The sequence below is a fragment of the Canis lupus genome, chromosome 12 (assembly GCF_048164855.1).
Source record: "Canis lupus baileyi chromosome 12, mCanLup2.hap1, whole genome shotgun sequence".
In the NCBI taxonomy this organism is placed as follows: Eukaryota; Metazoa; Chordata; class Mammalia; order Carnivora; family Canidae; genus Canis; species Canis lupus.
The window spans coordinates 4,135,879-4,161,261 of record NC_132849.1 but is presented as its reverse complement, the minus strand read 5'-3'; the positions used below and the strand labels follow the sequence as shown (position 1 = coordinate 4,161,261).

Here is a 25,383-nt window from a genome sequence, read left to right as displayed (position 1 = left end):
GGGAGGAGGGAGCAGGGAGGGAGCACCTGGCCTGTCAGCAGGCAGGGGAAAGGAGTGGCTGGCAGAGTGGCCTGGCAGCGGGAAGGGACAAGGGGAGAGACTGGAGGAACAGAGTTTAGAGCCTCGAGGAGACACAGCAGAAGTGAAGGCAAGGGGAGGAGCATTTATCAATCACCTACTGTGTGCTGGGCCCTTTGCCAGGCACTTTATGTAAAGCTGTGGTTTTCTTCAGTCCTCCCAACATCCACCATTATTCCAGATTTCCCCATAAGCTACATGATGCTCAAAGTTGTTACTGACTCGCCTAAGGACTTACCCCAGGACAGTAAGTGGCTGCACTGTGATTTGAAGCCAGGCATTTGTGACTTCGGAATGGTGTGTTTTCTACCTGACCAAGAAAGGCGACAAGAGCAGGGGAGATGGGGAGGGGATGGCTTCTCCGGGGGGCAGCAGTATGTGTGTGGGGCATGTGCTGCTTCTCCGGGATGAGGTCAGACTCATCCCACAGTCCCTCAGCTTCTTGAGGCCTCTGCCTGCTTGGCCCTTGCACCTCGCTGCCCTTCCCTACAATTCCCTGGCTTCCTGATGCCTCCACATTTTCTTGGTCTGTTGGGGGCACATTGCAGGCTGGAGGAGCATGGGGGTGCGGAGGAGGGGAGAGGCCTGGAGAGCTGCTGCTCTGTACCATGAGAGGAAGTAGAGCCCCTGGACTGGGTGGGCCTGCACTGAGGAAGGGCTCTGCCAAAGGCTTTAGGACAGAATGGGGCTGGTGTGGGTCCTGGAGGCCACTTCTCTCCTGCACAGCGTTGGTCCAGAGTTTGATTAGCTGGGCCTGGCTCTCCTAGTTACCCAACAGGCTGGCTGGCCAGGGGCCAAGATGCAGTGGGGCGGCTCCCTGGCACCACCTCCTGCTCTCGCTCCCAGCTGGTAAACAGCAGAGCAGGAGCCAGCCACACCACAGCACGTGGCACCTGGCGTGGAGAGGGCAGGCAGCTGTCCCGGCCTTCTCCTGCCCTCCCCCTCACCATCCTCCACTCCTGCCCCACCCTGGAGCTTCACAGGCTGCTACCATAAGCACCTCCGCTCCAGGGTGGTTCCCCACGTCTCCCAATGGCTGCAGCTTGAGGGACGAAGATTAGAAGTAGAGAAGGACTTCCCAACTCATGGGATGGTAGGCCAGGAGATAGGGAGTGAGGAAGAGTGGCGTGGACACTTTTGGGGACCTCCTTGTGCCAAGAGTCTGACAGTGTATATCTGTGCCTCTCATTATCCCCATGCATCTCGGTACACTTCTCAGCACAGAACAGGATGCTGGTCTGTTCTGGGGCTCTACCCCTTGGGCAGGCCATGCTCTCTGAAGCACTGCCCCACCTAGTACCCTCTGGCAGACAAGGAGGGCCAGCCAGAGGCAGAGGGACAGGGGCGCCAGGGGAGGCGGGGGACAGGGCTGGGGGGTGGGGCACTGGGGTCATGCTGTACTGCTCTACCCTTCCCAGCCTGATGGTTGGCTTTGCTTCCGCTTGGGATCCTCTCTCTGTGTCTCTCCCAGCCAGCCCCTCCCTGTCCATGGTTCTGCTTGCTGTGCCTCTCTGTCTTTTCTCCTCTTCCAGCCTATCTTTCTCTGTGACTCCGGGTCTCTCAGGGCCCTTTCTGACCTCCTAGTGGTGGGCACGGAGTGTAGGCGCACCGCACCAGCCAGTCCTGCCACCCCCGCCCCCCCACCAGACACCACAGGTAGGGCCGCCTCTCCCAGCCAAGTCATTGTGCCACTGTGCAGGGCAAGGAGGAAGTGACGGGGGCTTTGGAAGACAGGGCCCTGGCCTCTGGGCCTCACCAAATCACATGCCTCCTGGACATTCTTGGGTCTCTACCCCTTCCCCATCCCAAGCATGGGTGTCTGGGATTCTTTCTCCCTAGGGCCAGAAGGTGCCATGGTCATCCTTTTGGGAAGTCCCCCCCTCATACCTAATCTTCCTCGCTCCTGCTCCAATCACGGCCCCTTTTCTGGAAGAATCAGTCCTTTCAAAGTGGGGCAGTGATTTTTTTCCTCCTCAAGTTCATTCTTACTATTCTTAGGCAAGGAAGAGGAATCAGACAATCATTTCACCCCCCATGTGCCCAAGTTCCCTTATCAGACTGGGGAATCTCTATGCAGGGGCAAGCAGCCTGGAGGGAGAGAGGGTGGTAGTGGTGGCTTGGAACTGGGGAGCAGTCACCAACTTGTTTTCCCTTCCTCCCCACCCCTTAAACCACAGAAACCACTTAAAGCTCGGTGTAAGCCTGCACTTCCAGGGAGGGCCTGGTGGTGTGAAGGTGGAAAGTATGTGGGGCTTGGGCAGCTGCATGCCACATACTGCCCCAGCCCCATCCTTCAAGGGCCACCCCCTCTAGGAAGCCTGATGCAATGATTAGGACAACTTTTCTTGGGTCCTTTCTAGGAGGTCCATGCCTGAGGAGATCTGAGCCACGGGAGTGACCCAGGGACGGGGCTGTACCTCCTCCTCCCTCAACCATTAACACAAGGGAGGCTCTGTAACATATGTAGCTCTCCCAGCCTCTACCCCTCCCCCTTCCTGTCACAAAGGCCACTGTGGGTGGAGGGAACAGTAGGAGTTTGACCCCAGCTCCTGGCCCTGAACTTGCCATAGTGACCCTGCCCATACCACTCACCTGTCACTTAGGCTTGGACGCAGCAAGGAGTGCTGAAAGGCAGCAGCTCTGATTTTTGGAGCAAAAGACTTGGATAAGAACACAGCCTACTATTTCTTAGTCTTCAGTGACCACATCAGTGCAAAGGGGACACTAGAAACTGTCCTGTGAACAGGTCTTGTGCAGGCCTTGTGAATAGCAGTGTGCACACGGGATGGGTTCCCAGGACCTCATCTGTCCTGGGGCACTACCTGGCCTTAGCTGGCCAGGAAGTTCCTCCAGGACTGGGACACTGTGGCCTCCATTGCATGGGGACAGCTCCCAGCTGTGAACTGAGTAAACTGCTCTTTGAATTCCTACCTGGGAGTAGCAGGGTGGGGTGGGGGATCCAGGGGAGCCAGGCCATTCCCAGGCAGGTTTCCTTAACCTCTCTGATCTAGCTCTCAGTAAAATGGGAATAATGGTACCAAGCTTCTGGAGCGATGGTGATGATTACTGGGATAATCCAAGTAAGGTATGGGACCGGGGTACAAAGTCCTGTGGTTGAAAAGGATGTTTTGGTTCATCCCTCCCTCTTTCCATTCCTATAGTCTTCCCTTCTCTTTATCTGACTCCCCTTTCTTATGCCGCTCCCTGCTTTCTTTTTCTCTACAACATATTACCAAATAACTTTTTTTTAACACATTTTAATTACTTATTTTGTAACTTCTCTGATCCCTGTGTCTGTTTTTTTTTTTTTTTTTTTTTTTTTTTTTTTTTTTTTTATTCATGAGAGACACACAGAGAGAAAGAGGCAGAGACACAGGCAGAGGGAGAAGCAGGCTCCCTGTGGGGAGCCCGACATGGGACTTGATCCTTGGACTCCAAGATCATGCCCTGGGCCAAAGGCAGGCGCCAAACCACTGAGCAACCCAGGCATCCCCCTGTGTCTGTTTTGATCACTGCCTGGCACCTCAGTGGGGCCTCCCTACCTTGTGTAGGGAATGCATGAATGAAAGTTAAATGACCTCTACATTTCTTTCCAGGGACTTTCGAATAGGCATGAGATCCAGTTACTCACCCCAGGTTGTGACGGGGGCAAGGGGGGATTTGGGCTGAAGTAGAAGGATAGTATTGAGGACAGGGCTAGAACCATGGGTGATTTCACAGACTGAAAAAATGGCAGCGCTGTCATCCTAGGCAAGGAGGAGACCCCTTCCAGACTGACCTGGTTGAGAGGTGGCAGCTGGCATTTAGGGATATTATAGTGAGGAGATTAAGAGCCCAGACTCTGGGGACTCCTGGGTGGCTCAGTGGTTGAGCATCTGCCTTGGCTCAGGTCATGACCCCGGGGTCCTGGCATTGAGTCCTGCATCTGGCTCCCCACAGGGAGCACAGGGAGCCTGCTTCTCCCTCTGTCTGTGTCTCTGTCTCTCTCTCAAGTCAATAAATAAAATCTAAAAAAAAGAAGCCCAGACTCTGGAGCTAGACCCTCTGGGTTTGAATCTTAGCATCACTCCTCACTATAGGAATGAAATGCAACATCACATTGGATAACAATAGTACTTAGCCCTCCTGGGAGTTGCTGGGAAGAAGAAGTTGACAAATTGCTGGGCGCTAATCCTTGTAGTTGTCAGCACTTATTATTGTTTGGTCAATGCTACCACCTGGTGGACACCTGGAGCAAGGTTGCCCTGGCCCTGGGCTGGGGTGGCTGGTGGGGGTACCCAATCAGGGGAGGGAGAAGGCATCCCAGCCATCTGAACAGGGAAGTAAGTGTATGTTGTGTTACATTACACCTGTTGGGGTTTATCAGGATCCAGCAGGCTCATCCCTGGTTCAGGGCACCATGGAAACTAAGAAAGGGCCCAAGCGAGAGGGGGAAAGAAGTTGGGCTGGCCCACGCAGGGCTTTCCTCCTCCTCTCTCCCCCTACTCCGTCCTTCCCTCACTCCCTCCCTCCGTCCTTCCCTCTCTCTCTCTCTCCTTCCGTTCTCTAAGCCTGGTCTGAGCCAACAGGAACCAACTCTGAAGAAGGTGGAGAGGGAGAGAGAAGAAGATCACTACTGACATCAGGGACCTTCAGGTAGGAGGTGAACGCATCCTGACGTACATTTATCCATCTCCTTTGCCACCCTCCTCCTCCTCACTGGGGCAGCCTTTTTCAGGCATTGATGAGAACAACTCTCACACTCAGGACGTCTCCCACCTCAATCCCTGGGACATTTTATCTCTATCATTTGGTCTTCAAATGCTGCTCTGAGTATTGGCTGCAGCTTCACCCATGAGAGTAGCACAGAGAGGACGCCCAACTCAGCATCGTGAGCTGACATCTCCTGACTCACTTTCAAGACACAGACATTTCATCTGTCCTCAGGAGAGATGTGGGTACAAGTGGGGAGGTGGATGAGCAGGGGACTGCTGATTTTCACTGTGAAGCCCCAAGGACATCCCCCCACCCCCATCCCCGGAGGGAGGTGGAAGTTGGTTTCAGTCACTGAGCTTTTTCTGGAGTGACTCAGTGATTAGAGAGCTCCCTGAAGGGTTGGAGGCCCTTTGAGACCAAGCCCTAGGACCTACCTACCCCCGACCTATTTTTTTAAAAAGATTTATTTATTTATTTATTCATGATAGACAGAGAGAGAGAGAGAGAGAGAGAGAGAGAGAGGCAGAGACACAGGAGGAGGGAGAAGCAGGCTCCATGCCGGGAGCCGACGTGGGACTCGATCCGGGTCTCCAGAACCCCCGACCTATTAAAGGAGCTTCAGCAGCTCTTGGGGATGGGGTACAGGCTTGCTGGTGCCGAGTGTTCTAATGCCCGTGCGAGTCTGAGAACCAGCGCTAGAGAGCCGCTCCCATGCAGCAGGTACCAGGGATGAGCGGCTTCCATCCCTGGTGTAGTCAGGCCAGTGGGCAGAAAGTGGGCTGCAGATCTGGGTGTGGGGCGCCCACAAGAGGAGCCAGCCTGCCCAGGAGAGACGTTTTATTAGCAAAAATAAATACGGGCCGGGCAGCTGAAAGGAAGGGACCCAACTCCCGGAGGAGCCCTCCTGGGGGCAGAGCCGGCGTCCGTCTCCAGGCTCCGGCCTGCGCCCCCCCCCCCCCCCCCGGACCTAGGCGCCGCCCCCGCCCCCGCCCCCCAGGGCCGGCAGCAGGGCCGCCAGGGGCGTCTCGCACTCCCCCAGCAGCACGTCCCTGCGGAGGCCCGCGCCCCGGTGCAGCACCTTGGCCCGCAGGCTGCGGGAGGCCAGGTCGGGCGGGCCCAGCCCGTCGAAGAAGAAGTCTTCGTTGAAGATGGGGTTGGCGCTGCAGCCGACCACGCGGCTCCGCTGGCCCCGGGGCCTGCCTCGCGGCCGCAGCCGCAGCACCACGCAGCAGCCGCCGCCGCCGCCGCCGGGCCCGGCCCGCGACCTGGGCAGGCCCTCGGCGCTCACCAGGCGCAGGCGCAGCCGCCCGGGCCCGGCCTGGTACTCGGCCGAGAGCCGCAGCTGCCCGCCGCGGGGCCCCAGGCGCAGCACGTTGTCCTTGGCGGGCCGCAGCGGGCCGCACAGGACGTCGGGGTGGAAGAGCGGCGGCCCGCCCGGGGAGCGCGGCTGCCACGGCTCGGGCGACGGGGCGCGGCAGAGGCGCAGGTCCGGGGCGGACACGTGCAGCCGCGGGAGCGCGGCGTTGGCGGCGGCGTTGGCGGCGTTGGCGGCGGCGGGGGCGGGGCGCGGCGGCGGCGGGTGGAACAGCGACTCGCGCCGGCGCGTGTGCGGGCTCTCGGGCAGGAAGGGGCAGCCCTCGCGGCCCGCCAGGTGCGGCAGCGAGCAGGCCGCGGGGAGGCTGCGCCCGGCCGGGGGCTCGGCACCGCCGGCGTCCGGGAGCCGGGGCGGGATGCAGAACCGCGGGATGCGGTCGGGGGTGAGGACGTTGGGACAGGCGCGGGCGGGCGGCGCCGGGGCTCGGCGCGCAGGGAGCAGGCTGCACGGCGCCCATCGCGGCGCGGGAGGCCCCGGCGGCCCCGGCCTGTAGCCGGCCTTCTCCAAGAGCCACATGCGGCGGGGCGGCGGGGCGGCGGGGCGGCGGGGCGGGGCTGCGAGTGCCGGACCGAGAGGGCGCAGGTTCAGCGTTCCTGGGGAGGCCTGCGGAGCACACGAGAGGCCGGGGAGGTGGGCGGGCGCTGGCCCTCCGCGGTGCACGCGCCCCCAACAGAGGGGGAAAAACGGGGGGTCTGCGGAGAAACGGAGGGGGGCACGGGACAGGCACGTTTTCAGGTGCAGGCCGAAGACACCCGAGATCTCAGACCCTGCCATCAGTGCCAAAGATGCCCACTCACTAAAGAGTGAGAAGGCCCAACACACCCCCTGGAACTCTAGGCCACTATTAGGAGAATGGAGGAACATTCTCGAATTATCAAAAGATCTGTAGGTCACAAACAGTGACTGAGAGCCCCACCCCTGCTGCTACATCCCGCTCCCCTGAAGAGACCGGGAGACCCTCAGGAGGCTCATCTTCTCCTCCCTCCCCCATCTCCAACTCAGACTCTCTCCCAAGGTCCCGCGGGTGCCCCTGGGCCTGTCTTCCCCGCAGCCACAGCGGCAGCCTAGAGCAAGCCTCTGCAGACCGAGCCATCCTTTGGCCCTTGCCCCGCCTGTCCGCTCCCACTCCTCCCTCTCCTTTCTGAGCAGCTCCAGGCCAGAAGCACACTCGCTGCACACCTGGCTGAGGTCCTGCGAGCACCCAGGGCCAGTCCAAGGAGACGCACCTCTCGGGGGTCAGAGACTACCCTCCAGCTCAAACCCCGGTTGGCCTGCCCCAGCCTCCCGCCCTGCCGCCGCTTGCGGAGTCCGCAGGGCGGACAGGACAGGCCGTTGGGCCGCCACTCCCTCTCTCCACTCCTCTCCCTGGGAAACCACTGAGCACAAAGGCGGCATTGATTCTCGGCCACCCCCAGGGCCGGCTCCTGGAGGCTCCGCAGCCGCCGCCGCCGCCGCACCCCGGCGCCCCACCCGCGGGGCCGCAACCTTATGCCAGCGGGCCTGGGAGTCCGAGCCCACGACGGGCGGATCGAATGGACTCCCGGAGCGCAGGCCTCACCTGTGCTTCACCGCCTCCCGGAGGCCGCGAGTGTTCCGGAGCCCACAGGGGAGCAGCTTCCTTTCCAGCTTGCTCCCCCAGCCCAGTCCTTCTGGGAGGAGCTGGCAGGGGCCTCCCGTGCCTAGTATGACCTCTTTTCCTGGATAAACAGAGCTCTGTCTCCAGCTCATCAGCCTGGCCTTCTTAACTCCTTCCTCCAGGTTTCTAGCAGCAAGCTAGCCCTAGGTCCTGGCCTCCTGGGAGGGCTACAACGGAAGAAGGAGGATGTCATCAGTGGGCAGTGGCCTCCACCCCTCTGTGCTGTTCTGGTCCCACCCTAGCCATGGTCACACAGCCTGCATATTCTACAAAGCCCTCCTTGCTGGACTCCTGCTTTGGCCCCCCATCGCCTTGTTCTGGAGACATCCCAATGCACCTGAGTGGCTCAGTCTGTTAAACGCCTGCCTTCAGCTCAGGTCATGATCCCAGGGTCCTGGGATGGAGCCCCACATCTGTCTCCCTGCTCAGCAGGGAGTGTGCTTCTCCCTCTCCCTCTGCTGCTCCTCTTGTTTGTTCTCTCTCACTCGCTCACTCTCTCAAATAAATAAAATCTTTTAAAAAAAATAGGGGATCCCTGGGTGGCGCAGCGGTTTAGCGCCTGCCTTTGGCCCAGGGCATGATCCTGGAGACCCAGGATCGAATCCCATATCGGGCTCCCGGTGCATGGAGCCTGCTTCTCCCTCTGCCTGTGTCTCTGCCTCTTTCTCTCTCTCGGTGACTATAATAAATAAATAAATAAATAAATAAATAAATAAATAAATAAATAAATAAAATAAAATAGCTCTTCGACAGAGTGACTTGCAGTGACTAGTTCTCTGAACTACACTGGCCCAAAGAAAAGTGACCAGGATCCAGATTTCTGGACATAGAGATGCTGCAAACAGAGCTGTTCTTTTTTTTTTTTTTTTTTTTTTCTTAAACAGAGCTGTTCTATCAGTGGGTCAAGCACAAGCCTGCCTGTGCTCCCTGTCTTTGGCAGAAGGGTATTAAACTATAAACGGGGAGGGGGCCTCTCCTCCTCTTCCCTGCAGGCAGATCCTAGGAGGCACAGGCCACCACTTGCAAGACAAGAGCCTCAACAGTACCCACCACCCCTCAGTCTCTCAAAGCACCCGGCTCATTCCCCGCTTAGGATCTTTGCAGAAACTGTTTCCTCTCCTGGGACAACTCCCCTCTTTCATCCTTCAGATCTGGAGGCCTCACTGATAGCCTCCCATCTAAATTAGGGGCTTCTGTTGTATGCTGTCACAGCACACCATACTTTTCTGGCCTTGGTCACAGGTTTTCTTTATTTTCCTCTCTGATTTTTGTATGTGACTATTTACTTAATGTCTTACTAGACTGTAAGCATCATAAGGACAGTGCTTGGCACAGGCAGGTGCTCAGTCTGGATTTGTTAAATGAATTAATGACATTAAGCAGAATCATACTTGGATCAATTTATTCATCCATCCACTGTGCTAGGTACTAGGGATACATAGAATGGGGAGCTGGCTGAGAGGAGAGACAGACAATAAGCGTGCAAACAACAGCAACAAGATGCAAGAAACAAGATGGTTATTTCAATATCTGATACTTGAAAGGGCAAATGTTTCTTTTGTGGAGATCCCTGGTGACCTGCAGTCCTCTGATCCTGTGGCTCCTGACTCAGCTCAGCCCGGGTGTCCTTTCTGGGGATGATGGTCTGTGTGGAGTGCTACAGCCGAGAACTCATGGCTTTGGCATCAGTCGGAGGGGTTGAGGATCTCGGGTCTGTGATTTACTAGCTTGTGTGATCTCTGGAACAGAAATTAATCTCTCAGGGGTTCACCTTTCTTATCTGGAAGAGGGACATATCTAACTCTCAGAATTGGTATGAGGCTTAAGTGAGATAACATGGGCAACAGTTCAGCTCACTTCCGCTAAACAGAAACCTCAACTCAGTTTGATTTGACAAGACATTTTTGGCTTCTATAATAAGAAGTCCAGAGATAGGGTATGATTCAGCGGAGTTTGATTCCATGGCTTTCTTCATTCATTCAGTTACTAACTACCTGCTATGTGCCAAGCATGTGCTGGACTCGAGGACATAGCAATGAGAAAACATACATCGCCAAGCCAGGTGAAGTGGATACTTTAGCAAAGGGAGAAAGATAATAGACAAGAAAAAAAAGAAAGAAAAAAGAAAGAAAGAAAGAAAAAAAGAAAGAAAGAAAGAAAAGCACGGTTTGTGAGAAGGAAATCAGTGTTGGGAAGAAAATAAAGCAGGGGAGGATCAGAGAGGAGCACTCAATTTTAAATGGGGTGGTCAGGGATGGCCATCTTGAGAAGGGAATATTTCAGGAAGGACATGGAGAGAGGAAGATTTTCTGAGGCAAAAGCATTCCAGGCAGAAGGACTCCTCAGTGAGAGGCACTCAGGCAGAAGCATGCCTGGAGTGTTCAAGGAGGCAAAGTGGCCAGCATAGCTAGAACAGAATGAGTGAGGAGGAGATGGAGTCAGAGGGATAATAGGGCCAGATGCTGTTGGGGCTTGTAGCCACTGTGACAATTTTAGCTTTTACTTGAGCTGAGGAGTGCCATGACTTGTCATGTATTAAAAGAGTTGCTCTGGTCACTATGTTAAGAACAATGAAGGGGCCAAGGGCATAATTAGAGAAACCAGAGAGGAAACTATTGAAGTAATCTTTGTACAAAATGATTGGGGCCAGATCAGGGTTGTAGTAGTCAGTTTCTAGATCTGTTCTGAGGATTAAGTCAATAAATGGATCCATCCATCCTCATCAAGAGGGAAAGAACGATCCAAGGTTTTTGGCCCAAGCAACTGGAAGAATGGAGTTACCGTGTGCTGAGAAGAGGAATGATTAGGAGCTCAGTTTTGTATCTGTGCCGTTTGAGATGCCTGCCAGACATCTAAATGGAGATACTGAGTAAGTGGTTGCATATATGAACCTGGACCTCAGAGGAGAGGTCCAGACTGGACCAAGTGTGGGTACCTAGAGACAAGAGAAATGAAGATGGAATTGAAAGCCATGAGACTTGAAGTGTAGGTAGAAAAGAGTAAGTATCCTGGGCCTGGGCATGCCAACATTTAGAGGGGAGAAGAGGAGAACCAGCTGTGCCAGATGCTGTGGCAAGATCCGGTAAGCTGAGGACTGAGAATTGATCATTGGATTTAGCAATGCACAGTCTTTGGGGACTTTTCAAAGAGCAGTTTTGACACAGTGGTGGGAACAGAAGCCTGGTTGAAGTGGGCTGCAGAAAGAAGGTTAGGGGGAAGAGAGAACAAAAAACAAAACCAAAACCAAAAATCTCCCTTGAAGAATGTGCTGAAAGAGCAGGGGGAGGTGGGGTAGTGGCCAGGGTGGGAAGTGGAATCAAAAGAGAATTCTAATTCATTTGAGAGAAAGAGAGAGAGAGAACATGAGCAGGGGGGAAGGTCAGAGGCAGAGGGAGAAGCAGACTCCCCACTGAGCAGAGACCCCAATGGATGCAGGGTTCAATCCTAGGACCCAGGGATCATGACCTGGGCTAAAGGCAGACGCTTAACCAACTGAGCCACCCAGACCCCCCAAGAGAGAAATTTGTATTTTATTTTAATTTTTTAATTTATTTTTTAAAAGATTTTATTTATTTATTCATGGCAGACACACAGAGAGAGAGGCAGAGACACAGGCAGAGGGAGAAGCAGGCTCCCTGCAAGGAGCCGGATGTGGGACTCCATCGAAGGTGGTGCTAAACCGCTGGGCCACCGGGGCTGCACCCAAGAGAGAAATTTTTAAATGACAGAGATAGGGCAGCCCGGGTAGGCATGAAGAAATAGGTTTTGATCATGAGAAATCAATCTGAGGGTTGTCCTTCGCCTGCTGTGTGGACAGTTCACCCAGTTACTGAAGAGAAGGGAGAAGGTGGAGGAGTGGGTGGTGGGAACTTGTTCCCTCTGAATGCTTCTGGAACAGGCTGCAAGGTCACCAGCTGAGAGTGATGATGGATGGAGGAGGAGGCGACACTGGGGTTTGAGTAGAGAGGACCAGGAAAGGAACAGTCACCCAGGAGGACAGGGGAGTGAATGCTCTAGGGAAATGCAAGGTGACTGCTGGCAGTATCGCAGGCAGTATTGCAGGCTTGCCTTTAGGACAGCAGCCATGACTTTATGCAGAGACCGAATGGCATAGTTGGGAGATTTTTTTCCAGCTGTGCTCAGTGGTACAGATGCAGGGGGAAAATGGGCAGAGATTTGGTTTAGGATTATGCTCAATCATTGACAGTTCACTTTCTGGCTCCTTCTCTCCTTCCATTTCCTTCTCTTCATGGATAAAATCAAGGGCACATACAAGAGTGCACATGACCTGGGTGGTACATCAGTGGACCTGAGAATGATTACAGATAATCCAGAACCTGGCTGCATCAGTCAGGATCTGGTGAGGAAAATAGCACCTGCTGGGCAGTTCAACAGAGGGAGTTTAACACAGGGAACTTGTTATAAGGGTGTTGCAAGAGCTAAAAAGGCAGATAGGTTGGTGAGGACCATCTAGCAGGACCTGGAACTGGGGAGACACAGCCACTACTTGAATTGCCTTTCAAAGGAGAGACGGGGAGAACTACCCTTCTTGCTACTTCCCACCTTCTGATCTGCCACTAGAGCCTCTCGAAGATGGGTGACAGAGGAGCCTGGGAAATATAGGCTGTAGGTGCTAGCCCTGTGCAATCTAAGGCAGAGTAGGGGAGGAGTGGCGATCTGAAAGCCAACAAGCAAATGAATGGCACACTGAGTAGCCAAAAGCTGTCTTTTTTTAAAAAAGATTTTATTTATTTATTTATTTATTTATTTATTTATTTATTTATTTATTCATTCATTCATTCATTCATTCATTCATTCATAAGAGACACAGAGAAAGAGAGAGAGGTAGAGACATAGGCAGAGGGAGAAGTAGGCTCCATGCAGGGAGCCCGACTTGGGACTCGATCCCGGGACCAGGATCACACCCTGAGCCAAGGGCAGACGCTCAACTGCTGAGCCACCCAGGCGTCCCACCAAAAGCTGACTTAATGAGAATAGTAAGATATCAGACCTGGGAGGAACTTAGAGGTTACCTCACCTATCCTTTCGTGTTTATAGAGCAGGAACAGACCCAGAAAGAAATGATGTGCTAAAACAGTAGCAGAGTTGAAGCTAGGAGCCAGATCTTCTAGCTCAAAGAACATCGTTGTTTTATTGAACTGTAGAGGTCTTTGGGCGCAGATCCAAGGGGTCAAACCCTAGAGGATTTGAGCAGAACTGTTCCCTTGAATGAGGCCCAGAGTGCTGTCTCCTCACCTCTTCCAGCTCCATCACTGCCACTCCTGGAGAACATCACACATGACGCCCCAATCTCTTTTTCCCTGCTGGTGCCATTGTAGAGGGACACCTGGAGGACTGGGCATAACAGAACTCATCTGGGTTCAAGCCTGATGAAAAGGCAGGCAGGGGACAGGACTTTCCTCCAATTGGCAGGCAACTGCTACAAGACTCCCTGGGCTTTTGGGTCTCGCTAAGCTATCTGTCCCATGGCCTGAGCAGTGGCCTCACGTAGCATAGTTTGCTACCAATGCTCACCATGGGTGCTGGCAGATGATGGAGTTGGTGATCTATTGTGTCTTACAGCTCTGGCTCCTTATCTAAGGCCTTTGATGAATGACTTAGCTTTGCAGTTCCAGGAAGGCCTTAGGGGCCCTTTCTTTAAGAGCTGGTATGAGCCACCAATGTTTCCTGCCTTCTTGAACTGGTTGTTCTTTTTTTTTTTTTTTTTTTTTAAGAGCTCTCTTTTTATTTTATTTAAAGACTTTGTTTATTTATCCATGAGAGACAGAGAGAGAGGCAGAGACACAGGCAGAGGGAGAAGCAGGCTCCATGCAGGGAGCCTGTCATGGGACTCGATCCCGGGTCTCCAGGATCAGGCCCTAGGCTGAAGGCAGCGCTAAACCGCTGAGCCACCCAAACTGGTTGTTCTTAATTGCCTTATTCACTCTTTGGCTCTCTTGGCACTTGACTAGGCACCTGGAGAAAACATGTCCTCTGCTTTAAGCAGAATAAGCTGCCACAAGTGTCTGGATGGCCAGTTGGATGCCACTCCATCTGCCTTTGTAGTAGTTGCATTCCAGATGATTTTTTTTAAGTGTGGAGGCAGCAACTCTCCCTGTTTCTGCCCAGAAAGCTGTAATACTTGACCTCCTGGAGAGAAGCATTTATCAAAGCCCTAGAGCCTAGAGAAGTGTTCCAGGAGCTGAGAACCTTACTTCCCTTACCAATATCCCTGCCTGCCCTCTGGCCTTACCCAGTCAAGCCTGACACCCCCAGCCCTGCTATGGGGTCTTGCCAGAGAGCTTCCTACCACAGTAGATTTCCACCTGTGCCTGTTTCTGTTAGAAGCGCCAGGATGGGAGCCTCATATGCTGGAACCTCAGCTTAGGCCTGAACTTGAATTCTTCACTTCCCAGGATAAGGGAAGTAGACTCTTCTTTCCTCTGCCCATCCTTCTCTCAACCTGAGACAGTGGTTGCCAGCTAGTCACCAAGCCCTTTTCCCTTTCTTCTGCAACATGTAGTTAGACCATATCTTCCAACCAACCTCCCTTTGTTCTTTAGGGAGGGGCCTCCTGACTGAGTTCTGGTCAATGGCAATACTTTGCGGCTTGGCCCCCAAACACCTCCCTTGTGATTCTCTCTTCTCTCATCTGGCAACTGGATGTCAACATTTGACTTTGGAAGTCATGTGTTAAAGATGGCAGAACTTTTGTCAGCCAGATTTTTGAATGACTCCTAAACACCAACAACTCGACATTATGTCCATTCTGTGTAAGGTATGGGTTACACTCCGGCGATATGAAGATTTACCTGTTTCAGTATTTGGCTTTACCACACATACTAATAAAATCCTTTGTGATATGCTCCCCTGGAGTTCTTATTCTTTGGTAAAACTTCTCTAGTCCTTGACCTCTTCCTGGGTATCGCCTGCCCCCACTTAGTCTTGATGGAATCCTGCCTATTCCTGAGGAAGCTGCTCAGTTTCCCACTTCTCTCCTCTGCAGGCTCAGAGAACATTCTGGCTTCTTCTGGATGACAATTGCCTCCTCCATTCTGTGTTCTCCTTCATGTCAGACCATTCTTCCTTAGAAATGTGTGCTGGCCATGTTCTCTTTTTCTACTTTACTGTCATTTCCTGGCCTGACTTATCAGCCATTGTCTGTAGTCTTGCCAGCTGGCTCATGCCTTCCCCTCACCCCGGGCCAGTATACTCTGGACTCCTATTTTCCACCAGCAGCTGGGCCTCCTACATGCCTCAGTCCACATGTACCTGGTCAGTGTATTCTACTGAACAGGGGCCTAAGCCAACTGTTGCCCGTCCCCCGGACTATTCTCCCCCCTGATGGCCTTGCCTCCAGAACAGTCTCTCCTGTCCTATCCTTGTCCTCTGGTGGCTTTTTGGTCCTTTGCCCCAACTTGAAGCCTTAGTGTGACTGAGAGATCTTTGATCCCTTCCGTGTTCCTCATTTTTTCCCCCTTCCCTGCCTTACACTCTGTATACTTCACTCCCAGTGTCAGTTTTTATACTGATGACTTACAAACCAAGTCGGCTGTTCATCGGTCTTGAGCTCCACATTACAAAGCCCAGGTTCCTGCTGGTGCTCACCATGTGGGAAAAGTACCACAGGTGCCTCAAGCTCGGTGGGTGGGAAATTGAGCTCATTTTCTATCCCTGCCTCAAAACTGGTCCTCTCTACTCCCAGGAATGCCACCTGTGATTCCTAAGCTGGAAACATGGAGTTATCCTGGGTGACTCTTCACAAATCCACTATGTATAATTAGTGACAAAGTCCCACACAATTTTGTTTGTAATGTTTTCCAACTTCTCTTTCATCTTCAAAGCTTTGGCCCAGGTCAGGTCCTTCTTATCTCTATCTGGGGGCTGTGCAGGGATCTACTAACCAGTGTTCCCACCTACAGGCTTGCTCACCCTTCCTTTACTGCCACCAGAGTCATCTTTCTAAAAAATAAAACTTTATGGGATGCCTGCATGATTCAGTGGTTGAGCCTTCAGCTCAGGGTGTGATCCTGGATCCTGGGATTGAGTTCTGCATTAGGCTACCTGGGAGCCTGCTTCTCCCTCTGCCTATGTCTCTGCCTCTCTCTCTCTCTGTGTCTCTCATGAATAAATAAATAAAATATTTAAAATAATAAATAAATAAATAATAATAAATAAATACATTTAAGAAATAAAGCTTTAATCACCCCCTCCATACGCACACACCAGGCTAAACCCTTTAAAGGCTTCCTCTTGCCTTCAAGACAAAGTTTAAGCTCCATCAGTAGGGTTTAGGAAAACTTCTGAGGTCTGCTCCAGCCCTGCCCACTTCTCCTTCCTTAAACTCTTATGCTACTCAAAACTTTGTTCTTCTCCAAAGTCACTTGACCTTTTAGTCCTCAGTTCCTTCACTCTTAACTGTTCCCTCTGCTTAAACAGTCCTCCCCTCCCTTCCCTGCCTGGTAAACAGCACCCAACTTTTGAGACTGGAAGCATTGCTTCCTCTAGATAATCTTCCTGCAATCTCTTTCATAGAGTGAAATTGAGCCCTCCTTCCTTTGTGTCTGCACTGCCCACCTAGTGGGAGCCAGGGTGGGGTGGCAGAGGAGCTGAAGGGGCCCTGTGCTACTGGCCTGCAATGGTGTGTTGCAGGACCAGGGGCCCTGTCCTCCCTCACTGTGTGCTTGGCACCTCCCCCAGGGCCTGGTGTCTGTGGGTGCTCAGGAAATCTCCTGGTGCTGAATGGGAAAGTGGGGGTGTGGGAGGTGTTGGCAGGATTCTAATTTCCCACCGCAGAAGGCTCTGAGCCTAAGAATGAGGCCACGAGTCTATATTTATTCAGAGAAAAGCACCTTCTTTATGTCACCAGTCAGTTCTTGGGGACCCCTCCCTGCTCTGTAGTGGGTCCCAAGCAGGCACAGCAGACAGCAGGAAGGCAGAGTGACTGTTACTGGGGTGATTCCTCTTCTAGCTGCAGCTGAAGGAAGATACCTGTGGGAGAAAGGCAAACTGAATGGCAGGACCCAGATGAGGTGCTCTGAGCATCTGCATCCTGTTACCTAGGATCCTGTCTTTGCGGTACAGGTTGTGCCACTCACACGTAGGAAAAAATCCTAGCCAGGTTCTCCCTTGCTTTATCGGAGTCTATAGCAGATGCCCAATCCCACTCTGAAAAGCTGGATCCCAGCTTGGGACTGCACCCTCAGCATTCTTCCTTCCATTTGTCCTGAGGGTGATGGTGGGACAGAGGACACAGTCTGGGGCTGAGGCTGAGAACCTCTGTACCTGAGCACTTGGCATAGACCGTCTGCTGGTCCCTGCTCTGGGCGATGCAGGACATGTAAAGCTTCTGGTCCTCGATCTTTTCCACATGGACGTTCAGTACAGCCAGAGAGCCCACTGGGATCAAGCTGGAAAGAGCAGGTGGATCAGCCCATCCCTCACCCGAGCCCCTGGCTGCTGTCCCTTCCGCACTCCATCCCCCCGTCCTCCTCTTCAGACTTACTTCTTGAACCTGATGTTGAGGCTCACCGTGAACAGCCCCTCTCCGGCCAGGTAAGCAGTTTTAGAAAAAGTCTCGTCCATCATGGTAGCCAGGGAGCCTCCATGTGCAAACCTGGGGTGAGGCAGGAGCGAGGCCAGGGCTGCAAGCCTCTCTGCCGCACCACCCCCTCCCCACCCCGACCCGGCCTCTACCTCTCTGTGGGCCCGGAAAGGAAGCAGAGCAGGATCTCAGCTGATCAAACTGCTCAAGGTCGCTCTACCTTTTCTCCCATGTCGCTTCAGCAGTGTTAGCAACCCCTGACACAATTATTTTGTTTCACCAGGAAAATGTGTTTTCTTTTTTTCTGATAAAGGTAATAGAAAAACATTTTTCTGATTCATCACCTAACTGCTGGCAGCAGTTGCCATCATTTGGACAAGTGTCCTCAACAGGGATGGATAAGCCCGTGTCCTCTTTGGCTTGGGCTCCGAGGCACGGCTTCGGCCAGCTCCCACCTCCCCAGCACTATAGCCAGTCTGGGGCCGAGCTGGCATTTCCAGGCAGGTAAATGTGAAGCTAACTCATGCCCTCTACTGTGCCAACAGGACAGCCTCCTGAGCAGCACCGCCTGCAGAAAGCCAAGTGCCCCTTCAGCAGGATGCTGCAAACACCTGCTTTACTTAAAGTGAGTCAAATTCTCATCTTCACTTGTGTAAACTGACCTTCATGCGAAAGCCGCTCCACTGTTGGTTAAGTTGGGGAAAATAGAAGGGCGCCCATGCCCAGAATGCAGATTCAAGGTTCTGATCTTCAAAAGCACTATTCTCCATGCACCAAGCCAGCTGCCCACCCTGCTAGGGTGGCTTACCCTCCTGTTCCCACCACTGGGAGGAGAAACAGCCGGGGGCCATGGAACCACACCCACTGGGTTCCACCCGGCTGCTCCACCTCTCACTCCCTGTTTGATCTTGAGCAAGTTGCTAAGGTGTTGAGCCGCTGAGTCGCTAAACTTCTCTGAGCTTAAGTTTTTCTACTATAAAGCGTGAATAAAATCTTATCCTATTTCATCAGATTATAGGAGGTAATGTTTACAAAACCCCTGTACACCTCCACATTGCTTGAAAGAGGGGTGTCAGAGAACCCCAAACCTGCTCTTCCCTGGTTATCCTCATTGGCCAGATAGGAGTCCATAGGCAAGCGTGTGGATTCTGTAGGATAGCTCTTGGCCAGCCAGCAACCTCTCCCTTCTCATTGCCTAGGGACTGGGCGGTTACTTGTGACAAGACAGAAAAGATAAATTGGTCTCTGCCCCACATTCAGCACAGGGCTGTTGAAACCCTCATAATTTCCTGGGTGATGGGAGGGTCTTGTTCTACTGAGGTGACTCTGGGTGGGCTCCTAGTTGGTTGCTGGATGGGCTTGTCCCTAGAAAGACCAAACCATGATTAGAAGCCTCTAGGGAAGGGAGAAGGGCTGGAAATGGAGTATATGACGGGTCATGCCTGCGTGAGGAAGCCTCCATACAATCCCAGTGGTATAGGGTTCAGAGAGCTTCCAGGCTGGTGAACGCAGGCTCAGTGGGAGGGTGATACACTCTAACTCCACAGGGACAGAGCTCTTGGGTGTGCTGGGGACACTCCCAGACCTCGCCTTATGGATGTTGTCATCTGGCCTCTTCTGTGTACTTTATCTTTAATTAAAAAAAAAAATGTTTCCTTGAGTTCTATAAGCCTCTTTAGCAAAGTAATTGAACATGAGGAAGGGGCTGCAGGGACCTCTGATTTGTAACTGTAGGAGCCAAGGCAAGTTGCCCCAAGATGGGCCACTTTGGCATAAATATTCTTTTGAGCTGAAGGCAATCAAGACCCTGTGGGCTCAAGAGAAACTTTTGCCCCTCCTTTAACTATGCAGAAGAATTGAAATTGGGGGTCTTTCCCAGAACAGAGTTTATTAGCAGAGCTACATTTGGCCTGGGTGAACCATCAGTATGGCGGGGCAAGCATCTAATGAACAAGCATCTGCTGTTATTGCCCTGTGAAGGGTGCTCCTTCCCCCTGAAGTCCCAGACCCCTGCACTCTGCTCCTTAGTTCAGGCTGACATATATCCTTCATTTTGCCTGTCTTTGGAATTTCCGTATCTGTGCGGATTTCCTGTATGTACACTATTAAATTTGATTTTCTCCTGTTAATCTGTTTCATGTCAATTTGATTCCTAGTCCAGCTGGAAGGACTTTTGAAGGGGCCAAGAAATTCTTGCTTCCCGACATGGCCAAATCAGACAAAAGTTGTGGGAAACCGAGGACCCGCTATTTGTTATTGGCATCTGCAGTAGCAGGCGGCAGCCTTGTGGACTGAGCCCTTACCCTGTGGGATTTGATCCTGTCTGCGGCCAGATGGTGTCAGAATGGAGTTAAACTGTAGGACACACAGAATTGCCTGGTGTGTGTCCACCCATTTGGTGATGAGAACTATCAGAAGTAAAGTGTCCCATGTGAGTAGTAAAGGAGACACATAGTAGAAAAAGATATAGTAGGGGAGAACTGTTTTTTCCCTACACAGTAGATAGACTGTGTATTTTTTTTATTTCTATTTTTATTTCTATTTTTTATTTCTATTTTTTATTTCTATTCAGCGTTAATCTCTTCTCTGAACCCCTCAACCCACTGGCTTCAATGTTGGATGGTCCTCCTCTGCCTCTCCTGCCCCACCTCCATGAGCCCCTAAATAAAAATCAGCTACACTTCGCCCCCACCCCTGCCTTCTGGGGTTTGCCTCTTCGGAGGGGAGGGGATCCCTGAGCTGCGTAGGGCTCTGACTAGTCCCCTAGGGTCTTCATGCATCACTGGGAAAATCAGTGTCCTCACAGAGGACGCCTTTGGGATGGACAGGGTGATCAAGGGCTGTGGTCTGAATCCACTGCCTGTGGCAGTGCTGACATCTCTTAATATCTCTGAATTTCACTGCAGCTGGGTCCCTCCCAGGCCTTGGGACCTTCAAGCAGCTGCCTACACTTCTTTCTCCTTTGTAGGAACTCCAGCAACACCAACAGCCTCCAGTGACCGCCTAAAGAAGGAATAGGGATGGAGGAGAAGGCAGAGAGCCATGGACTTGGTGGCCCAGTGGCCCTGGGCAGGAGGCTCAAGGCCAGCTTGATTTCCCTTGTGCAGTTTGTACAGTGTGAGTTCCTTCCTGGGCCTCTCCCAGGTTTGAAGGCAGCAGAGCATAATGGAGAGATCAATGGCCTTGGAGTCCCAGATCCTGGATTAGAGACCAGATCTGACTTGGTTGCCTATGCTATGGGGCTACCTTACCTCTATGAACCTCAGTTTGCCCATGGGTGAAACATGAAGTGTTGATAGCTATATTGTGCCAGTCGATTTGTGAGTACATTCACATAGACCCAGAATATTGTATCTTTCAGTCATTCTGGCAGGTGAATATCATTGCCCCAGGATTCAGGTAGGAAAGCTAAAGTTCAGAGGTTAAGCTGCTTGTTTAGGGTTCCAGGGCCAGTGAGGCAGTACAGGACTGAAAGCCTGGCTCCAGATCTTGTCCTCTTCCAAGCTTACAACATTTTCTCAAAGTGGCCTCTAAGACCACCTCTCATTGGAAAAGTTTCAGACCCCCGTAAGGAGGCTCTCATCTGCACAATGGGGACTGGACAGGATTGAGAAGGCCCTTCCAGGCCTGGTGTCGAGACAGAAGCCCAGTGCCTACCGCCCCTACTCAGCTACTTCAGGAGAGGTACAGACTCCAGGGCCTGGTGTGTGGCCAATCCATTAGCTGAGCCAAGCCCAGGAAGTGGCCAAGGACAACCACCCAGGCCCTGCTGGTAGCTTACCCGGGGGCCCCCTCCAGGTAGGGGCCAGGTTGGAAAAGACAGATGGACTTCTTCTCGGATGGGTGGAAAAAAATGACATACTCGTAGCCTTGTCCTTCCACTTGGATGCACCTGGTGAAGATGCGCCAGTCACTTTTGTCTGTGGAGAGATGGGCAGTGGTGCAGCTGGAGAAGGGAGTGTGAGTGCATGGGGCCCCGTGGGAGGCAGGGCCTGTCATTCAGCATCATGGGCAGAGCCTGGCATGGGATCCAGGAGAGAAGTAGAGGACACCCAGGTTTGGCCCTGGGTCCTCAGGGAGCGTTCAGTCTGAGAGTAGAGACACAGTCCTATCCTTAAGGAGCCCTTGGTCTGAAGGGAGAGACAGGAAGTCTGAAGGGAGAGACAGGAAGTTCTCTGGCTGAGGGGTAGAGATAGGATCATGGCCAGATGGAGACTATAACAGACTTTAAACATTATATAACACATAATGCACATATAATTCAAAATAACAGCAGTACTAAACAAGTAAAATAGGGGAGCCTGGCTGGCTCAGTCAGTGGAGCGTGTGACTCTTGGTCTCAGGGTCATGAGTTTGAGTCCCACGTTGGGTGCAGAGATGACTTAAAAATAAAATCTTCCGGGATCCCTGGGTGGCTCAGCGATTTGACGCCTGCCTTTGGCCCAGGGCGCGATCCTGGAGACCCGGGATCGAATCCCACGTCGGGCTCCCGGTGCATGGAGCCTGCTTCTCCCTCTGCCTGTGTCTCTGCCTCTCTCTCTCTCTGTGTGACTATCATAAATAAATAAAAAATAAAATAAAATAAAATAAAATAAAATAAAATAAAATAAAATAAAATAAAATCTTCCTGGGTGGCTCAGTTGGTTAAGCATCTGCCTTCAGCTCGGGTTATTGTCCTGGTCCTGGAATTGAGCCCTGCGTTGGGCTCCCTGCTCAGTGGGGAGCCTGTCTCGCTCTCCCTCTGCTTGTGTCAAATAAATAAATAAAATCTTAAGAAAAACAGACTAAACAGTAAAATAAGTGCAGAAAAGTCCACCAAAGTTCTGATTTTCCCCCAAAGACAACTACTACAGCAACTATATCCTTTTTTGATGGATACCAAATTCTTTGGGAAAAAAATTATTTTGATGACCCTGCTGTTTGTGGCATATACCCAAAGGTCATCTGCCTCCTGTACCACCCATTCATTAGTGGGGGGAAAACCTCATAGATGAATGAGAGAGACAAGAAAACAGGGACACACACACACACATACACACACACAAAGAAAGATGATGGTGGAAAGTTCTATCTATCTGATCTGGTGGGTGTTTGGGGAGACTAGCTATGGGCCCCGTAGAGCAGGGACGGGTGTGCCGAGGACTGCGGTGGGGGAGGGGTCCCAGGGCCTCTACTGGGTGGAGAGGAGGACTACTTAGGACTGGGCTTGACAGAAGAGGAAGAGCAGCAGGGAGAAGGCAGAGGGCAGGAGGCTGACAGGCTGCGGTCAGGGCACTGCTGTGGGCTGGGAGCAAAGGCGGCCACTAGGTTGTGTCCTCTTGGACAGGAGGAGGGGAGCTGGAGGTCAGAGGGGCTAGCTAGTCTGCTCTTCTCGTCTACCTGCCTGGGACTGCAGCGTCTGAGCTGGGTCAGACACAGCAAGAACTTCCAGCCGGGAACCCGAAGGGCGCTTGCGGAGCTCCTTCCTGAGGGTCCCGAGCACAGGGAGAGGCGCCGGCTGAACCCACCCCGTAGGCTGGGGAGCAGGTGTGCTCAGAGGCCCCCCGGGCTGGGCCTTACCAGAGGCAACTGCTAACCCAGATGGGAGCTTGAGCCCCTGGATGTGGTCCCTGTTGGACTTGAAGGAGGGCAGTTTGATCCAGCCATCAGTCTTGGTCTTCTCTAGAAATTCCTGGTATAGGTCCAGCATGTCTGGACACCAGCTGGCATTGGGAAGGGCATAGTCCTTCAAATCTGTCTTCTCTGGACAGAATCTTGAGACCTGGACAGGAAAAATTAGAGAGACTGAACAGCTTCCTGGGGGCTGGCATCTGCTGCTTGGGCAGCGGGACCCCCAGGTGCTCTGCTCCTGGGGTTCTGGCTCCTCAAGCCCTCCACCAGTGTTGACTGATGGGAAGCGGCCCATCTTCCCTGCACAGGGTCTGGGGACACCTGTGGGTGACTGGCAAGGGGACGCTAAAGTGCAAAGGAAGGAAAAAAGGGAACCAGGACTGACAAGTAGAGGCATACTGCTCTGTGGTGTGTCTTAACAACTGTCCTCTTTGGGACACCTGGGCAGCTCAGTGGTTGAGCGTCTGCCTTTAGCTCACATCATGATCCTGCCTCTCTCTCTCTGGGCCTCTCATGAATAAATAAATAAAATCTTAAAAAACAAAACTGAAAACAACTGTTCTGTTTAAAAACTTGTGAGCTGTTCTTTGAGGCTGTGAACTGCTAATCTAAGCCCCACTGTACAGATGGGGAAACTGAGGTTGCCAAGCTTGTGAGTATGAGAGCTGATGGTCAGGCACTTGAGCCTTCTGAAACACTGGCTTCCCTTGGGAATGCAACCGGTTGTTGAGAACCATTGTTGCACCCCTCACCTCAGGGCCTGTGCCAGCTCTGCCTACAGCTTGGGGCTGCCTGGGCACGGTGCTCCCTTGAAACATGTTTTGGGCGCCCACAGACGTGTGATACTATCTGTGGAACACAGTAAGCCCTCTGTGGCATCAAACATTCACGGACCCATCACAACTGTGGGAGTGGGTTGGTTGCTTGCCAGACTACACACAGTGTCCTCCGTCTGGAAATGCCCCAACTCAGGGGCATGGTCTGAGTTCCACAGGAGGAAGGTGACCCATTGTTGGTGGCCACACATGACTCAGACCAGGAAGAGAGTGTCCTCATGCTCTTAGTTTTGGATCTGGGCTCCTTGGTTTCTCTTTTTCTTTTTCTTTCTTTCTTTCTTTCTTTCTTTCTTTCTTTCTTTCTTTCTTTCTTTCTTTCTTTCTTTCTTTCTTTCTTCCTTTCCTTTCTTTTTCTTTCTTTCTTTCTTTCTTTCTTTCTTTCTTTCTTTCTCTTTCTTTCTTTCTTTCTTTCTTTCTTTCTTTCTTTCTCTCTGATTTTTTATTTATTTATCCATGAGAGACACAGAGACATACGCAGAGGGAGAAGCAGGCTCCCTGTGGAGAGCCCGATGCAGGACTTGATCCCAGGATCCTGGGATCACAGACGCCCAACCACTGAGCTACCCAGGCATCACTCTTTTCTTTTCTCTTCTTCCTTCCTTCCTTTCTTTCTTTCTTTCTTTCTTTCTTTCTTTCTTTCTTTCTTTCTTTCTTTCTTTTTTCTTTCTTTCTTTCTTTCTTTCTTTCTTTCTTTCTCTTTCTTTCTTTCTTTCCTTCCTTCCTTCCTTCCTTCCTTCCTTCCTTCCTTCCTTCCTTCCTTCCTTCTTTCCTCTCTACCCCCAACATGGGGTTTGAACTCACGACCCTGAAATCAAGAGTCACATGCTCTACCAGCTAAGCCAGCAAAGAGCTACTTGATCTGGGCTACTTGGTGTCTCAAGAGCACCTTCCCTTTGGCAAATCAAATAGCCCCCCCAACACACTGCCCACTTGCACCAGCCATCATCTGGGAAGAGAAATTTTGGGGTGCTCCTTATGCCCTAGGCCCCCAAGAGAAGGGCTGCCTCCCTAGCTGAGCTGGGAATTTACTCACCAGAGAGTCCGTGGAGGATCCGAATGCTGAGGTGAGGTTGAGTCTGGGCAGGACCTGGGGACCACCAAAAAGGGCTCTGTGCTGGCCAAGCCTTACTGCCGCCTGGAAACCTCTCCTTATCATGGCTGAGTTAGGTTAGGGCTGGCAGGACTGCTGGCAGACTCTTGAGAAAGTAGCAAAGTTGGGTGCTTTCTGGATGGACTTTGGTGCTGCTGGTACAGATACTGCTCGCACAAGCCTCTCTCCCTTTCTGTCACAAAGCTTTCAGCAGCAAGTGGCCTCTGCAAATGATTAGGCAAGGCTGGGCTGGTTTGACACAATACCCACAGATGCTTGGGGCGTTTAGCTGATCCCAAGCCCCACCCAGCACTTGGGGAGGAGCAGATGCTGCTTGGGCATGAATGCTCAACAGAACTGGCCTGAGTCCAGAAAAGAAATATTTGTTAAAAAAAAAAAAGCACATAAAGAAATAGCACATGGTACACAGAGCCTTAGAGAGCTTCCCTGGAGTGTTTGGGGGGCAATCCAAGAAAGTTCCCAGAAAGGTAAAGAAGGTCTGTCTCTTGATTGGAGAGG

At 52.3% G+C, this 25,383-nt stretch overlaps 2 protein-coding genes across 3 annotated transcripts; both read right to left on the bottom strand.

Annotated features, from left to right (window-relative positions):
- Window positions 1-5,740: 5,740 nt before the first annotated feature.
- Window positions 5,741-6,672, bottom strand: C2CD4D (C2 calcium dependent domain containing 4D). Its single transcript, XM_072771331.1, has one exon. The coding sequence runs from the start codon at window positions 6,662-6,664 to the stop codon at window positions 5,741-5,743; it is 924 nt and encodes a 307-aa protein (XP_072627432.1). The 5' UTR covers window positions 6,665-6,672.
- A 9,945-nt stretch (window positions 6,673-16,617) lies between these two features.
- Window positions 16,618-25,139, bottom strand: THEM5 (thioesterase superfamily member 5). Of its 2 annotated transcripts, XM_072769117.1 has the most exons (6): window positions 24,808-25,139; window positions 22,888-23,089; window positions 21,110-21,248; window positions 17,290-17,400; window positions 17,070-17,194; window positions 16,618-16,775 (listed from the first exon to the last, which is right to left on the bottom strand). In XM_072769117.1, the coding sequence occupies exons 1-6, from the start codon at window positions 24,928-24,930 to the stop codon at window positions 16,732-16,734; spliced, it is 744 nt and encodes a 247-aa protein (XP_072625218.1). In that variant the 5' UTR covers window positions 24,931-25,139; the 3' UTR covers window positions 16,618-16,731. The 2 variants fall into 2 exon arrangements, with proteins under 2 accessions (XP_072625218.1, XP_072625219.1); XM_072769118.1 differs by lacking the exon at window positions 17,290-17,400 and having other exon boundaries at window positions 24,808-25,088.
- Between the last annotated feature and the right edge of the window lie 244 nt (window positions 25,140-25,383).